The 18,351-nt window shown below is 32.6% G+C and overlaps 1 protein-coding gene across 32 annotated transcripts in view; it reads right to left on the reverse strand.

Annotated features, from left to right (window-relative positions):
- Arpp21 (cAMP regulated phosphoprotein 21) overlaps window positions 1-18,351 on the reverse strand; it is a 152,891-nt gene that overhangs the window by 83,280 nt on the left and 51,260 nt on the right. For all 32 annotated transcript variants that reach the window (XM_087182142.1, XM_087182135.1, XM_087182139.1 and 29 more), the window contains exons 7-9: window positions 17,425-17,503; window positions 16,489-16,548; window positions 15,622-15,762 (exon numbers count right to left, since the gene is read on the reverse strand). In XM_087182142.1, coding sequence (XP_087038268.1) covers window positions 15,622-15,762; window positions 16,489-16,548; window positions 17,425-17,503 — 280 coding nt within the window. The remainder of the gene's footprint in view (window positions 1-15,621; window positions 15,763-16,488; window positions 16,549-17,424; window positions 17,504-18,351) is intronic.

The following is an 18,351-nucleotide window of genomic DNA, read 5'->3' on the forward strand; positions in this document are numbered from 1 at the left end:
AGTAAATTCTCACTCTTATTCTTAAACAAATGTACATGTTTAGAATGTGAGAATGCATTAAACTGCCAATGCCTAGAAACTGAAAGTATACCTCCCATTTCCTCAGGAGTCCTCTGAATCCACAGCAAAGGGCCATTTAAAAGTCATTTCTATCTTTCTCCAATGATAAATGCTCCCCAATCTGACTCCACTAGACGCTGACATTCTTGATCATGTCCTGTAAATCAGTTCAGTAAATGGGAAAACTGCAGATATTTAATTTAAACAACTTAATCATTGATTAGTATGGGAAAAATGCTCCAATCAGTTACATGTTATTGATCAGTCAATTGACATTTTTGAGGGCCTTTTAAAATTGGGTATAATTAAAGAAAAGGTATGTGTCTCTATATTAATTTCCCGTAATTGTCACCGCATGTACCAGAACTCAATGAATGACTTGGACTTGAGTTCAGCCACAGAGGAAGTGCTAAACATTTGTCCCTAGTTTAGAAACAGTTACAATTTATGACTCTCATTAAAGTGTCTCTGTCATGTCTGATGCATTGCTTCCGAAGCACAGTGGTTATCTGTCCCTCTTGGATTCGTTATGCCTTTAGTCACAGGAAGCAACTTCACAATGCCTAAAGCTTAAGGTGGATGATCAGTAGTCAACAGAAAATGTCATCATTTGCATACATTGTCAAAATAATCAAATAGCACTTGGGAAAAAAAAAGTAGCCTAAGCTTAGAATTCAAAACCTGATGTGAAGCATTCTTCCCTTACATACCCACAGATATGTCAGAAAAATACTGATGTGCAGACACTATCGAAAGCTGGAATAATACCAGTTACAGTTTCTAAAACTGTGTATGAATTTTGGTAAAGTGATGCTATCTCATTTAACTTTAGAGTAAAAGTTTGATGCAGCTGAAGTAAATAATTTTTGTCTCTTTTAAACAGAAGCAAGCCATCTCTCAGTGTTGCTTTTGACTCCATTTATGGATTTGCCCACTAACTACAGGCCTGAAACAGCCTGGTCAGATGTTTACAAGCAGAGTGGGTGCCGTCCTTCACTGATCACACAGTGCACAGAGGGCTGGATGACCTGAAACCTCAATTTGAAGAATAACAATCTTATATTACATTACCTTAGTGACTAATGTAAGCAATTTGCACCAAAATTAAAATATAATAAGCAGTCTGGAAGTAGAAATATAACATTTACAATTAGAGCCTTAGGAATGAGTAAAAACATGCTTTATAGTGAAATAGTCATGCACGTAGAGAAATGAAGCATGTTTTGGTAGAGAATAGTCACAGCATACTTAAATTAGTTATTATATTGTAAAGTCTCACAATACTATCATGTACACTGGTGGGTCACCATAAATAATAGAAATCCTCTAGAACTTATGTTAGCATCCCAACATTTTCATCAAAACATATGTCATCACATCATTTCTTTTCATAGCAAGTGAATTCGGATGTTGACTTAAATATAAATGTAGGTTGCATCTATGCTCATTAGGTCACTTCTAATATCTCCAGTCTCTGTAGTCCAAAAAGATCCAGTAAATACAGTGATTTATTTAAATTTACAGAAGCAATTTTTGTATTTAGTTCTAATAGTTTGTAACAATTCATGTAGAAATAAATGGTATGAGAATGCCAACATTTTTATTTCTAGCATAAGGTGTATTTGTTTTAGACTAAATTCTTTAAGAGGACAAGTATTAGAATGAAGTTTCAGGATACTAACTAGAATGTAAGATCTATGTAGGTAAACCTTTTAAAAAATACTTAATCATCAGTGCCTAGATCCATGCCTGGAACATAGGAAGTGTTCAGCTGAATAATGAATGAATCAATGCGTTAATTAATGAAAATTTAGCACAGATGTTCATGAATAACTGTAATTCTGAGACATATCCAAAAGGTCACTGAATAAGGTATGAGGTCATACATACATTTTGTGGTTATAAAACAGAATGAGAAAATCTAGTTAGTAAGAATATAAATTCAAATTTAAAGCATCAGAAAAATCTTTAAAATTAGGTTTAAGTTTCATGTTGATGAAAATTAATCATATTAAAAAAAATTAAGGCTACTTAAAGGAAAGAAAGGAGGTGGAAAAGAAAATTTTATCTTCCTTAGTTTCAAAACATCTCAGTTTAAAGTATAAGCTATCTAAATATTTTTTCATTTCTTCATAATGCTATTTATTTGTTTTTCATAGTTGTATCTATTCAGAAAAACTATATCACATAAACAAAAAGTATCAAAAGACTTGTTCTTATTAAGGTAAATATCTAGATCATAGTATTCCTTTATCTGATATAAATAAAATATGCAAAGTTATATCTCAATAATTACTTTTCAAATCTCTTGTTTAAACTTTTTCCAAAATTAGGATGTAATATTTCAAATTAGTGAGTCCTTTATTCTTATTTGAAAAATATTTTGAGTAATCATAAAGTAACCATTAGCAATTGGCTTGGAAAGAATTAAGAACTAAGAAGATTCCTCTAGGTTTGTATTATAGAGAACTATTTATGACTCTAGAGCTGAAGAGCAGTTTTCAGCTTAAATTTATGCAAATTAAGGTATACAACTAAATAGTAGAGTGATTAAACTGAAAATCACCTGTAATACACCCCTATATTATAGCTTTTAAAAATCTCTTTTCCAATTAATTTAACACTATAGAAATATTACTTCTAAGCAATCAAATGAATTAAACTAAAATATTGTGTTATGGGCCTATATATACCATGATAAAAAATTACTGTTAATGTATTAATATGTGAATGGAACTCCATGAACAAAATCCGCAAAAGCTGCAAAAGTCATAGTATTGATTAAATTGGTGATGACCAGCTTTTAGTACACATCTCATGGTTGTGAGTCATACATTGCCTGATTTTTCACTTCTGGTAGATTTTCATGCATGAGAATTATTTCTAGCCTTGTCTTCATCCTCACCAAAAAGCACAGAAAATAAAATTAATTCTTATTTTATATGTAAAATAATTTCCTCTTCTCATATCAAAATAAATTGTTCTACAACTCATAGCACATATCTATTGTGAAAGTCATTGCTGGTATGTGGTGAACAGCACAAGCACATCCATCCAGTTTCTTGCCATCTCCAAACTGAAAAGTTAGAATTAAGTTCTCATTGTTTCTTAGACTTTGTTGAAGGATTGAGAAGCTGTGTAGCTAGAGTAGACAATCAGATCATGTCTTCTAGTGATTCAATTACAATTTCAGTTAGATTTTTCCCCTTTAAACTTAAAACAGGTGAACACTCATTATTATTTTTGCCATTATTATTTTGAATTCCATGTCTAAGAATGAATTTGAAAGAAACAGTAATAATTGAATACAGTGCTCTATTGTCCCCAACAGCAATACACTAAGAATCTACAGTGCACTGGGTAACTGAAGGTATGTAATATGTAATATGGAGTTTTTAAAAGGATATCCAATAACACTAACTAGCACATAAAAGAATTTTTTATAAATTTATAAAAAAGCATTTTTAAAAACACATGGATATAGCTTGATCATATTTACATCAAAAACTATAATGTAAAATAAGAAGGATAATAGTAGCAGTCAGTATTTCTGGATGGTGAGGTAACAGGCAATTTTATTTCTCTTTATATTTTGTGATTATTATAATAAACAGATCTTATTTTATAGCAACAGAAAATGAAAACTATCAGCTCAAAATGATAGGAAACCAATTCAACAACTTAATAGTGACATAAACAATCATTAGATTATGGACAATTAAAATACAGTTGTATTTTGAATATTGACAAATTATTCTTCCACAGCATGTGTTATTTCATAATCGGCTAGAATAGGTATTTAGATATTTTGTTTTTTAAGCCAATTCTTAATATTTCTAACATATTGGTACTTAAAAAATATGCCAGATTAAAATTTGCTCCCTGCTTCTAGTCCTGGCTTATCACCTTAAGGCTTTCTAGTACGCGTAAAATCCTCCCTTTCTGCGAACTTGTTCTCTTTACTGCTACATCTGTCTTGATCTATAAACATGGAAAGCATTTGCAAATGATAATAACTAAATGATAATATTCAACTTGACTTTTTTCATTGATGATCAAATAATAAAGCAAAGGTTTAAAGGGGAAGAGAAAGTGGGGGGGTGGGGGAAAGGAAAGAAGGGAAAGAAAAAAATATGAGAAAAGAAGGAAAAAATGGAAACAAAGCTTTTGTAAATAGGAAGGGGTGGAGGGGTGGAAGGTAGGGAAGAGAAATGAGAAAAAAAAACCCAAGAACTAAGATATATCATGTACAGGTACAAATTCTCAATGATGAAAGTGCTCATAATGTATACTTAAAAATGTACCAATAAAGTTAATTTTAAAAAATAAGATAATTCAACCAATTAATTTTCCGAAGAGGGTAGAAATGCTGTTTTGTATATATGTTATTTCTTTATAAACAAACATTAAATGCTTATTAGTAAAACAAAAAAGTGATAAAATGCAAAACTTGAAAAAAGGAAAAGAAACAAGCTTAGACCTGGAATGTCAAATTCCCAGTATGTGACCTTGGTTATTCAAGAAGCATACTGAGCATTCGAATAGGCATACACATCATAGATCTACTTAGCTTAACAAAACAGGCATATTTCTTCAAGTTTGCCTATAAATTGACTATTTCTTTTTTCTTTTCTTTTCTTTTTTTTTGGTACCAGGGATCGAACTCAGGACCTTGTGCTTGTGAGGCAGGAGCCAGAACCACTGAGCTAAATCTCTGGCCCAAATTGACTATGTCTATGAACAAACACTATTGTGAACAGTTGAAAAGTGTATCATAAAAGGGCAACTCTTCAAAATTGTCTGTACATGATCTTACAAGGAATGTCTATGTACACATCCATTCTTAAATACACATCCAACCTCAAATACTTTTCTAGGTTTTTGATAGTATTTAATATTTCAAGTTTTATCACGTAAGTCTCAAATGTCTTTAAAAATGATTGCTATTTGAGAGAATATTCAATTATAGGATTTAGTCTACCATTAAGATTTATGACTAGCTCAGAATAATTTTAGGTTTCTTGTATTTTCAAAAACCCCAATGGCATTTTCTAAGGAAACCCACAGACAAATAATCTAATCTTACCCCTCAATGTGATATTTGTTTCAATATGCTTAAGCATGCACTTCTCTCCTGATGCACTTGGATAGAAGGCACTACACTTGTCATGTGTTCACTTCTTTTCACTTTCAATACTTAACTGGTGGTAAAGGAGTGCATATTCAACGACAGTATATGAATTTCTTGAAGTTTTCTAATTTCAAGATTTTTTCACCAGTGAAGACAAAATGACTAAAAAGATGAGTAGACTATCAATTCACTTTCCTTGAAGTTGTCTATCCTTCTACTTCAGTTTTACATAAAAATTAAAAAGTAGCAATACTAATATATCCAATGAATCAAAGTTCCACTTCCTAAAAAATGCATTTTAGCACATAAACCAATAGCTTAATATGAAGTGAACATGAACTAGAATACTATAACATAACTATAGCTTTAATAGTTAAAATTATTTTTAAAAACAGATAAAATACTGAGAAGCAAGCCTAGCAAAAAATTTATCTTGTCATCTCTGTAGCTTGTTAATGTGTGACTTTTTTTGGAATTTATGTAATGTCTCTAAAATAGAGGTATTTATTTGCTTTGTTGTATAGAATTGAAAGTAAGAATATTTACCTACAATATGTGAAGATTAAATATGAGGGATGATAAAATGTGATGAATATTTTAATTTTTTAAAGTTCATTAGAGTAAAAGACACATTTCATGGTCATTTGACTTTGGGGAAGAGCCAGAAATTATATGGTGCCAGGTAACGTGGATAAGGACTCACTGTAATGTTTTTACGAGCCTGCCTTTCTGTTGGATGGCACCAGACAGCAGATATATTTTTTATCATGCCGTGTAAAGATACTCATGAAAGAGAACATCCAGAACTGCTTCAGAAAGTGGAAAGAATGATGGGAGAAATGTGTTCAAAGTGGTGGTATTTTGAGGAGGATTAATAGCAATGAGTCTTGAACTGTAGTAATTTTTAGAAATTTAAACATTGACTGTACATTTTGATCACTCATTGTAGATATAATACAAGAATGTTAAGTTCAGTGCCAGTCACTAGAAATGCACTCAATAAATGTTAGAAACTATTATTACACTGTTCATATTCTCCCAAGTCAGCAAAATCTAAAGCAGACCAATAAACACTGAATCAATAAAAATATGAAACCAACATTTTAAGTAGTGTTAATGTTATTATATTATTGTATTATATTACATACTATAATATTCAAATAATCATTTGATTTATATATTTCCAAATAAAACAGATTTTTATGAAAGTAATGTTGCCTTTGGAAACTGTTGAATATATTTGTGGGTTTTTAGGCTGAAAATGTTTTTATTTATGTGTTATAATTGGTGTACATAAAAGTATTCCATTAAAGCCTACATGCAAACATACTATTTCAATTACTGAATGGGTCCAGAGCTGCCAGTGCAGTTGTTGATAAAGAATTACCGATATTTTTGTACATATAGAGAGAAGTGCTATTTTTTTTTTTCTGGTTTCAAAGTCAGAGAATGGTAAGTAGAGATTAGCAAATTGGAAGATACACTCCATAGGGAATAGTATGGACTGTGGAAGAGCTGAAAGTTGGAAGTGGACAGACTGTGAAACCAAATGTATTAGGTAAATCAATTTCTCTCTCTCTCTCTCTCTCTCTCTCTCTCTCTCTCTCTCTCTCTCTCTCCTCTTTAGTACTGAGTATCTAAGGATAGACTCAAAACTAGGGCCTTCATATTGAGCTACATTTGCAGCCCATTTTAATGTTGATACAGGACCTTGCTGAATCACTAAATTGCCCAGACTGGGCTTGATCTTCATCTTGTGATTCTCCTCCCTCAACCTTCCAGACTACCGAGATTACAGGTGTTGTCACCACCTCTGGCAAACGTTCATTTCTTTTGGTAGACTCTATAGTTGGAAGATGTGAACCAGACATGATGACATATTACTACAAAATCTATTAACCCTCCTGTACTCTCATCTTCAAATATTCCCTAAAGTTTCTCAAGGTATGATGTGCTGTAATGGCTGTCATATTATAGGTGAATCTAAAGCAATGAGAGGAACCCTCAGGTACTGGACCTAATACTGATGCCTACAAAGCATGGCAACAGATTAGAATAACCAAGTAACAATAATTTTGCTCCTTTGAGAACAATTGTATTTTTAGGCCAATACTATATAATGGGAATATATATATATATATATATATATATATATATATATATATATCTTTTTTCTAACTGTTCTAAACTAGATAATACACATGCTGCACCCCCACATTTTCCAACATGGATTTGTATTACAAACTGCATACTTACATGTATCCATACAGGCTTCATAAAAATTATCTTGCCTTCTCAAACTATGAACAGAAGATGGGTGTATTTTCTAAACTATATTTCTTTTGCTCAAAACATAGGACCCACAATACTGAACATTTGAGGATTTTTTTTTCTTTGCCTGAGATAGTTTAACAATATGGAAGTGTGGTTTGTCTCACTTCTAAGTACGCTAAAACAATTTTTAATCTGGTGTTCTGGGGTTTTTGGTTTTGGAGATTTGTTAGTATCATAGCTTTACCATCTACCTTAATATTATCATTGTTTAATTTAGTTCCCTGGACAATTTTGAAAATGACCAAATGCAAATTAGGATTCTATAAGTGAACTAATGAATAATACTGAAAGAAAGCTTTTCTCCTTGTTTTTCAGTATTATTTGAGAACCCTGATTCTATTTGTGTTAGCTCTTTCCCTAACTACAGGAAAAGGGTTGTGATCAAGTAGCAGAAGCAGTGACTTTTGACCTTGGTCGTATGTCAATTGACTAAAATCAAGTCTTAAATCTCAGTTTTTTCTCCTGTAAATAATCTAGTTTTATCTACCTAGAATGTAGAAAGTTGTGAACAAAATAAATTAATAAGCAAACAAATAAATACAGACTTTAAATGTGTCATTAATGCAAAGAAAAGCTTTTTTAAAAGGTTGATATTAAAGATGCTATGTTATAAAAGGTATATGCATGTTTTCTTTCCAAAAGTAAAAAGTAAATTGTACATTCACACTGAAAGACCTGTAAATAATTTCAACTAGGGAAAAATATAAGTAAAACTTACTTTCTCCACTCACAACATATTTCTGAGATTTACCTCTCTCAAGTACAAAATCTTGTATTCTCTGAGGTACAAGAGAAAAATAACATGGAGAAAATGAGGGACATGATACAGAGTTTGACTGATCTTAATAAATGTCTCACTTTGAACCTGAGCATTCATTTAAGATACAGGAATCTTCACAAAAAAATTATAAAATGTTTGAGATAATGGTTATAATAATTAGAATATTTTAATCACTCTGATTTATTAAGTAATGTAAACATGTTTAAAAATATCACATTTTACCAAGAATGTTTATAATTATTATGTGTTATTTAAAAAGGGACTGTATATCTGTTCACTAAATAAACTTCATGCTTCTCCTGAGAGAAATGTGATCCTTGGGTTTCTGATCTCTGGTTTCCTTTTTTTTTTTTTTTTTTTTTTGGTGCCGGGATCATTAAACTTGGGTCCTTGTGCTTGCGCAGCAGGCGTCGAAACCACTGAGCTAAATCCCAGGACCTTCTGGTTTCTAGTTAGATGATTTTCAGTGCTATTCCTATGAAAAGTGCACAATAAATTTACCATGTTTAGAAATGATCAAATGCCAAACAACCACTTATAGATTTCTAAGAGGCACTTAGGTAAATTGATGTTTGGTCTTCTTCAGAGGATTATTAAATGAGCATCACTATTAGGATGCTGCTCAGTTTGTGCACAATGCCACTCATATTCCTAGATAATGGAAAAGTAATACAAGGAACATGGGGGGATACTTTTTTGTTTTTATTTTGTTTAATTTTGGTGTAAACACAATCATCTGTAAAGAGTGAAATGCCTCAGTGTCAAAAAGCAATGATTCCCATTTTAATACCACGTCCCTTTAGGAAACTGAAAAGAGCAGCTGTTCCTTGGCTCTGGCATGCTGCAGCCCAGTCCTGACTGTGTCTGCTCATTGAGAAGGTAGAATGGCCCAGGATCTTGACCTTCGGTGCAGTAATTATCCATTACATCAAGGATTCTTAACAAAAACAATTTACCTTATTTGCTTTACCTGTCCAGAAGCTCTATTTAGTGCTAGAGTGAGTTTCATTGTTCTTTTGATCTACTACACAGGAAGCTCAATTAATCATCATTTCTGGAACAAACAAACTGCCACAATCACGACACACCACTGATCCCTCTAGGCAAATGCCCAGGCTCATACATCTCAGGAATAGTTATGTGCTTAGGTATTTGACTCTTATAGTGTACTTTTAAACCAATGCCTTTGGATCACTATTCCTGTTTTACAATTTGGGGAGCTTGTAACTTCCCTCTTTCAGTGGATTTGCTATACCTTTCTTTGCTTTGCACTCTTTTTTTTTTTTTGGTACTGGAGATAGAACCCGGGGATTGAGACTTGAGGCAGTCTGAGTGGGTGGATGAGAAAGACAGTAGAAAAACATGTTTAAGAGATGACAGCCTTCTAACATGGAAAATACAGGGGATAAGTTAAATAGCTACTGTTACAGCCACAAAGACATTCCAACATACACAGACTCTCACTGTTGGTGGCTATCTTGGCCTTTCTGAAAACACTAGTCCAAGTGCCTCCAAATGGTACAATCTGAGTGTGTATTCTTTCTTTGAGAGGAAAGAAAGGAGAGAAAAAGGAAAAAGAAAAAAAGGAAAAAATCTCCAATACAAAAATAAACACCTTTGTGCTAAACATACAGAAAAACAAGTAAAGGAGAAAATTGAGATCAGAGAGAGGAAGAAAGAAAGAAAAGAGCTAACATTAACAATATATATTTGTAGCATATAAATTTTTAACATAGTCAATGTTAATATTTTAGCCTCATATAAATATAAAATGTAACATTACAGAGAATAAATATAAATATCAGTTGTAGAACTGAAATAGCACCGACTCTAGTACTTCCAATTTAGTTATTCAGTGAGCTCATTGGAATCTGGTAGCTAATAAGGAACTTTGATATCCAGAAATAAAAACATTTGCCAAGTGAAATACACAGGTACAGGGAAAAGGAAATAGCTAAACTGGAAAACAAAGCAAAACGAAACACCATGCAGAGAGCCTTCTCTCAAAGACTGCATTTTTTAGTTCAAGAAAAATGTAGTCAATTCTAATTAAAGGTGTCCACAGCCATTGAGACCCAGTTTATGAACCAAAAATGTGCTTGGAGACAATTTTGACCACAAACACTCACTTGTTCTCACTCTGGTTAGTGCTGAGAACCAACAAGTTTGCAGTGCTGCTGGAGCAAGGTGTTTTTACTAATCTCTAACATGTGATATCAGAACCATGTTGGGCTGTCTCCCACAAGAACCCAGTTGCTCTGTTCTACCTTTCCTGGGTATCCATAACTGGAGCCCTGAGGCTTGCTGATAGCAGTACTCAGCCAAGTCTTTGTAGCTCTGCTCATTTCCTCTTGAATACATCCTACTTGTCAATACCAGATTAATGTTTCTCAAGCATCACATTATGCACATCAACCCTAATGTTTTATAACTTTAAGGTTTAAAACAGTAGGACCTGCAAATTTCCCTCCAGTCTTATGTAAACTCATATGGGACCTGACAAGATCATTCTCTCTAAATTTGCCTCCAGGAAGTGTAGAATCATTATAAAGTCTCTTAAATTTGTGGGTAAATTATCATGATGTGTATCCTTATCTCATGTGTAGTAAGTATTAGTTTCAGCAGTTAACTCATGCTCCCTCGCTAAGTTGCCTTTTTAATAAGGTTGGAAAAATGATTTTTAAAAAATCCTCTTTCTGATAAAGCTGCAAAAACTAAATGCAGCTATCTCTATAGAATGGTTAGCCTTATAGTACGTGCTAAATAAATGTAAATATTATCATATTTACCGAATAATTCAGCTTTCAGTGTATCCCCTTCCTCACCATATTTGTGTAAGATTTAGATTTCCTCAAAGTCCTACAAAATGCCCCTTTGAGCCATGAAATGGGTAAGCCAGTGGTGCCCACAATATCTGACTTGTATTTTCTCCTAGATATTTGGAATACTTTGTCTTCAATAATGCACCCATTCCATAGCCAGGTGCCTAGTTATGGGTAGTTATAGGTACCTAGTAGGTTAGGCACCCACTTAGGGGTTCACAAAGAATTTCACTACATTTTTAATGTTTGAAGATGACAGATTTTGAAGTTATTTTCCCAGTGTCTGTTAGCAGAGTATAAGACCTTTTCATAACACAAATGTTGTCTTGAAGTTTTTGTGTAACCACAGAGACTGAAGTCTAGATGCTGGATATAGATCTGTTGGTGAGTTGTAGTTGCTAGAAATGTCTCCAGTAGAAAGATATGTCTGTGTATAATACAGGACTACAAGAATATGACATATCTGCTTTCATCAGGTAACTTACAAGTCCCACAGAAACGCTAAATATGTTAACATGAAACTTGTAATGACTTTATTTCAACTATCTTTCCATTTTTTTTTCTTGTTTCACACTGTATGATGCTCTTGTGAATGTGGACAGTTGGGTTATGTGAAGCAGTAATTATCCAATAACACAATGAATAGGTTCATTTTCCATAACAACATCACTGATAAGTGTGGTTTTTTTCATTCTTAGGAAAGAAGAGTAAAATGGAATAAAGCAAAGATTAAACTTGATGCATGTGCCCCCTCAATAAGTCACACATATTAGCAGTAATAAGCACAGGAAATCTAGCAAGAGCTATCAAATTTTAGGACATCTCTGTTATTTACTAATATCACTAAATTAGTTTGGAAAAATATCTTAAGAAAAATAACTATTTCGATCACTGTTTCTTATCTGATAAAGAATGTGAGGAGTCTGAATTCATATCCAAACCAGGGACTCATTTAGAAGATTTTGATCAATATTTTGGATTTAGTTTTACTTTAAGGGAGTTTGATTGTTTAATAATATTGTTTTAACATTAGACCTACTAGTTTAGAGCCCAGGCATGCTAATCATTGCTCTTCTTTATGCTCCAACATGAAATTCAGTTTGTAGGATTAAATGGAATTTTATACATGAAAAAAGGGCTAAAATATCTACTTTAATGAACAAACACTAGACAATGTTATTATAAGTAAGAGATGATATCATTTAACTAACTGATAAATGTGTTCTGAGACAAATTCTGTCCATCTTGAAAGGGCAAATAGATTATATTTGAGGATATTATATAAAATGCTAGAAGTCAGTACAACACAGACACACACAATCCTCAAAGACTTTATCCAATGACCTAAATATTTTTATTATCACATAGAACTATTTTCATACAAAGCCTAAAATTCTCAACTCACATTCGATAATTACTTGAAATACCTATCATCTAAAAAAGTGTGATTTTGGTAAACTAATTACAGCTAATATGTGGCTGATATAATTGTAACTATGTATCAATGTCAGAGGAGCACCTTATTTATCAGTGAAGGAGAAAAGTTAAAAATAAATATAAAAGTATTTTCTCTCCTTAAATCTTTTAATTTTATACCCTGAATTCACATTTATTTCCACTTCTTTCAAGCCACAGTGCCATTTAATAAATGTATTTTCATGTATTTGCATTAGAGTAGTATAAATCTGTATGTATTGAAAACATAAATAAAACTCACATGGAGCCATTTGAGGAATTCCTATCCCAGTTATCCTCCTTTAAATAAATGTAAGTATTTCGATTCAATAATATGTCTCAACTCATATGGTTCCCCTGTCAACTGCATTGATGAGGCAGTTCTTGAACCCCCCCCAGCCCTCAAAACAATATCAATAGAAGTATCAAAGATGATAAGGTCTTCAGTAGAATATTCTGAATAGAATGCTCCACTTCTAACTTGGATTGTAAAGGAACATACTTATAAATTTTCTGAATAAAAAACTTTCGAATAATTTCTACAAAATAATATTTCCTTTTGGTAAAATTTCTAACAATAATCCAGGTCCTGAGAAATTTGACTTGATGCCATTTAAAAAGAAACATATAATTCATCTTCTTTTCTTGTCCTAAGAGACATTAGTTACCCTGAATCACTACACAAATACCCTTCCCCCTCAGAGCCGCTTGAATACTAGATGATGATCAAAAACATATCTGGAGTAGAATAATGGGTTAGCTCTGAGTTGAACATTGAACCTGGAGCTCAGTTCTCCAGGGAATACCTTGAAAATATGTGACTTGCAGTCACCTGACATGCACCATAGTTATCTCTCTTTTTGGTTTAGGGATAGTTTGATTCATGGGAGGATGTGTAAATGACAGTAAGCCAGAGAAAGGAACTAGACAAAGAACGAGCTCTGGCATTCCTTTTGTAGCAACCACATTCTCAAGAGATGTACTTTGCACATAGTCACAGTCTTCTTGAAGGTATAAACAAGTGTAGTCTATTTTAAAATGGTCATTAACAAATATCTGATGCTTTCCCAGAAGTGAATAAGTCTGGTAATATAATACCTATTAGTTAGACAATCAGTTTTAAAGGACAAATCGTATTCTGTGTGGCACATGGGAAATTATAGGAAAAAACTTTAGAGAACTGACTGATAGAAGTTTCTGAAATCATGAAAATGTTCTATATATCCTCTATCCAATAAGAACTTGAAATATGGCTAGCCTGATGGAGAAACTAAATTTAAAGTTTAAATTTTGTTGAAACTTAATTTAAATTAAAATGTAAATAACCAAATGTAGCTAGCTTACTGTATGGAACAAAGCAGTTTTAGAGGTGTCACACAAAAGTCACCAAGAGATTTTATACAATCCTTAATTTTCTCAAAAGCTGTAAGTATGTGTACTAATATTCATGATATGTAATTGCAAAACAGTATAAATTATAAGTAAATCTACTGTCTACCAGTTGAAACTATATCAAGCTTACTCTAGTTAATCTAAAGGCTTTTCTATGTTATAGTTTTATAAGAAAAGAAAAAAAATTAAAAGGAGATAGTTAAATGCTTCTATATTCTGCAATCACCATGTATCTGCATTATAATATCTAAAAGCCACAAGAAAAACCAGAATGGAAAATGAAAGACCACCAGCAACACAGCAACAAAAAACAACCAGGAGTATTTGATGGAGAGGGAAGATGTGCAGGATTGAAGAAGAGTTCTGTTCAAAATATGAGGCACATGAGTCAACAATCAGCTAAAGTGTAAAGCTGATACATTTTAAAATGTGTTTTTTCAAAACAGTAGGATGCAACCACAGGACACAATAATTCTGAAGCTCCAAGAGCCCTTAAACATTATCCACTTCACACTGTCCTGCAGATATAAAAATATGTAATCTGAAGCCCAGAGAAGTGAAGAGAGCTCCATGTCCCTGAGATAATAATCAAGCTTTGGTCCTAGACCTCCCAGTTTGCACTCTTTCCACTATGACATTCTTCCATCTCTGCTGAGCATAGACTGATTCTTGAATAGATAGAGCTCCACACCCATCCTCACTTTACCCAACCTCTGGTGAGCAGAAAATAAAGCATATTTAACCATGATACTCTACTTGGCCCAAAAGTTCCCTTCATTAACATGGCATTCTTAAAGACCATGCAACTCACATAGTTCACCTGTGTAAAAGAAAATTATAAAAGAGAATGTTTCACACAGAGACAGCTTTGAATTTAAGGTGCCTTCTCTTATAGATGTTGCTTGCACTGTACTCAGAAGTTATAGAGGTTTAAGAGAGATAGTTCCAGGTTTCATAGCAAATAAATACTCATATTATGCTTCTAATGATTCAATGGGGCAATGAAACAATATTAGGATGAAAGCTCGTGATTATTGATCAAAACCGAAATTGTCATGTTCTTCTTACAGCTAAAACTTAGATATCATCTAGCTCAAAACTCTCATTTTACAGGTGAAAAAACTGAGATGGTAGATTTTAAGCGACTTGGGCTAAGTCACAGAACTAGGAGGTAGAGCTGGATTTGAGGCAAGATTTTTGTCTCCAGGCTCAGCACTTCCTATTAATCTAGAAATCAGTATAAAATAGATGTCTACAAATCATAAAAGGAGAAATAAAAGGACAATTATTCTGCCCATGTCATGGTTTTTTAAAACTCTGTTATTTTCAGTTTGAGTTATATTTTGACATAAGATTTCCCATGGCTTTGTTTGTAATATTGTGGAGTACTGATAGAAGAAAATTACATTTCAGGAGGTATGTGAAAGATCAAGAAATAAATTTGCTTTATTGCCTGAATTTTATAAATTTTCTCAGTTCTCAGATAATCTTCTACAGATAAATGCCATGCTACTGCTGATAAAAGCAAAAGATAAATAACACTGCACATTTTAAATGTCATGTACTTTGAATTTTGTATTATGCTCTTATAAATGAATCCATAAGAGAAAAAGAAAATGCTAAATAAATACAGCAATGAGTCTTACATTCTGGTGCTGCTGGTCTTATTGATGATAACGGATTTTCCTGTTTGATCCACATTGTGATCCAATCCAAAGTAAGCTGCCACCCGATGAACCAGCATCCTCTGATATGATGACATCTGAGGGAACTTTTTATAATGGTTACTGGAACAAAGTTAAAATAGAAAGTGGAATCAGCATTTTCATTTCTCATCCAATGTATTTTTTACAGATATATGCATGAAATTATTATTCTTTCATCCGAATCACTAAGCATGTGTTATTTCTGGAACCACTTACTGTCTTTATTTCCAGATAAATTTTGCCCTCACTATAGATTTATTGATTAAGCCACAATAAGCCTCACTCTTTCATAGCTCCATAGTTCTCTTGCCAAAGAGAACTTAATGTCTGTTGGAGAGTATTCTATTTTAGTTCATGATACCTTATCAATGAAGCCAGGCAAAGGACAAATGATATGACATAATACGTGATTGCAGATGCCTATCTGGAGATGTGTTATTACCAAGATTACACTGAAAGCAGCACAATTATTTCCAGGCATAACTGACTGCAGCCAGCTGGAGCCCATTAAAAAACTATAATAAAAATGGAAAGGGTCGCTTCTTGTTACAGCTACTCTATGGTAATCAGTGGCCCCCTGTTTATAGCCATTTTGTCAGGAATTTAACAAGCAGGAGCATACATGGTCCAAGTAACAATTCTCATCAACATATGACTCCCAATTTCAATAATATCTCCATTTAACAAATCAAGAAACATATTAAACAATGTTTTATCTATCCCTAAATCTTTCCAGAATGAATAATTTAACAAAAATACTAAACTAAGACACATCATAAAATTATCCATCACTGCAATTTAACATACTTGTTGTCACCAATGAAATCAATAATTTCCTGCTCCATTTTCAAGAGAATCATCCTGTCCCTGCAAAATAAATGTTAAAATGAAAGGTTTTATATACTTTCAGTTTCCCAGGGACATACTTTTTAAAAAGTATGGAAATGATTATTAAAATGTATATGATTAGAAATTTACACCTAAGTTTTTTTCTATTTTGAGGTATGCTGATCATTTTATTTATATACTATTTCATTTTATGGATTACTTTTTATTAGTATATGTTCATATTACAGAATAGTGAATGTTCATTTGAGAAATTGGTATATATATATATACATATATACAAGATACATATACATGTCTTTCTCATTTTCAATCTCTTAACCCCCCCTTTTCATTCTCTCCTATCCTACCTCGATTCCCTTTCCTATCTCCAAGAGTTTATCTTCTAGTTTCCTATACTGAAGATTATTTTTTATCTCATTTGTTGTGTTGTATAATACAGCATCTGAATTTTGTTGTCTCAATGTTAATAACATCATGTAAGTTATTAGGATCAAAAAACACAATAAATAATATATTTTAAATTAACAGGAAACTGGAACAAAGCAAAGCACAAGTATTGACTATAGAAAAGTATATAACTGCATTAAAACACAATTAGCTTACTTAACATTGGTGATATTCATTATCTATTTCTTTCTCTTTATTCACTATCTTTTTGTGACTTAAGAACACAAAGCTCGTAAACTTTGATTTACTCATTGGGTGATTAGCCAGAAATTAAGACTGTCTGTAAATAATAAACATGCAAACTATTAACAGGGAAAAAAGAAAGGAGACAGTTTAAGAAGTCAGAGAAGGTATCTTCTTTTCACAACTGCCTTCTTAAAATTGTTTGGATTAATAACTCATTAATATTCTGTTTGCTCTAAAAACAAAGGTTATTTAATAATTTACCTGGAGTTATTCTTTAAAGTATTAATCAAAAACTCATGTAAGTCTATGCCTGTAGAATCCGTATATTCTTGACTGCAATCTGAAACAAATAGCAAGGCAATACTGTCAGAAATGATGAGGGAAGGTTTAGTAGAAACGATTTTCCCTACTTTTTTCACTTCTCTCCTGCTCAGGTAAATTTTAGATGGTTATTCATATGAAAATACATATTTCAAACTAGCAAGCTGGCAGTATCTAATCAAAATAAAAATGAAATTTGGAGATTGAAATGACCTTGACTGTGGAAAGACCCGAACGTCATAGGAGGAGAAGTGGACACAGGCTGGGGATGGTGGTTGAGTGAGATGTCACGTCTTCACTCTGAGGGCAAATCAGCCAGGGCATAGCCTTCACAGGCCAGGGACTCCCAATACAAGAGAAAGTCCTAGAGTTTGAGATCCCACGGAAACTGCTTCCTCTTAAAACGGAGAAGGCAAAAGTAAATCTCCTTTTGTATTACTATTAATTTAAATATTGATCAGTAAAAAACACAGGAGGGTGCTAAATATTTCCACATCTTTCAGATATCCTGATGTTGGGTAAAGCTTAATTTCCAATACCATTTTAGAAATCTGAACTTCTTTACTTTTGTGTATACCTTGAGTTTCAAATATTTAGCTGCACAGGCAACCATTGTGTGTAAAAATTTGGTCATGGATCAAGATATTAGGAATAATTATCATTCCTTAACTTATTAGATGTCTAATTCTTTCTTAGTTTCATTTTAGAACTGTAACAAAAGGCTATTTATTCATCACACACTTCATCTCAATTTAAGTTAGTTTTATTTTGTACAGTGATATACATTGCAGTAATTTAAAGGGGCTGGATTAATAGGTTTGCAGTTTTAGAAAGAACAATTTTTGGGGGAAATCTATTTATTGAAGT

This window comes from Heterocephalus glaber, unplaced genomic scaffold (genome assembly GCF_053883595.1).
Source record: "Heterocephalus glaber isolate CG9 unplaced genomic scaffold, H.glaber_assembly_v1.0 deba00001472, whole genome shotgun sequence".
Lineage (NCBI taxonomy): Eukaryota > Metazoa > Chordata > Mammalia > Rodentia > Bathyergidae > Heterocephalus > Heterocephalus glaber.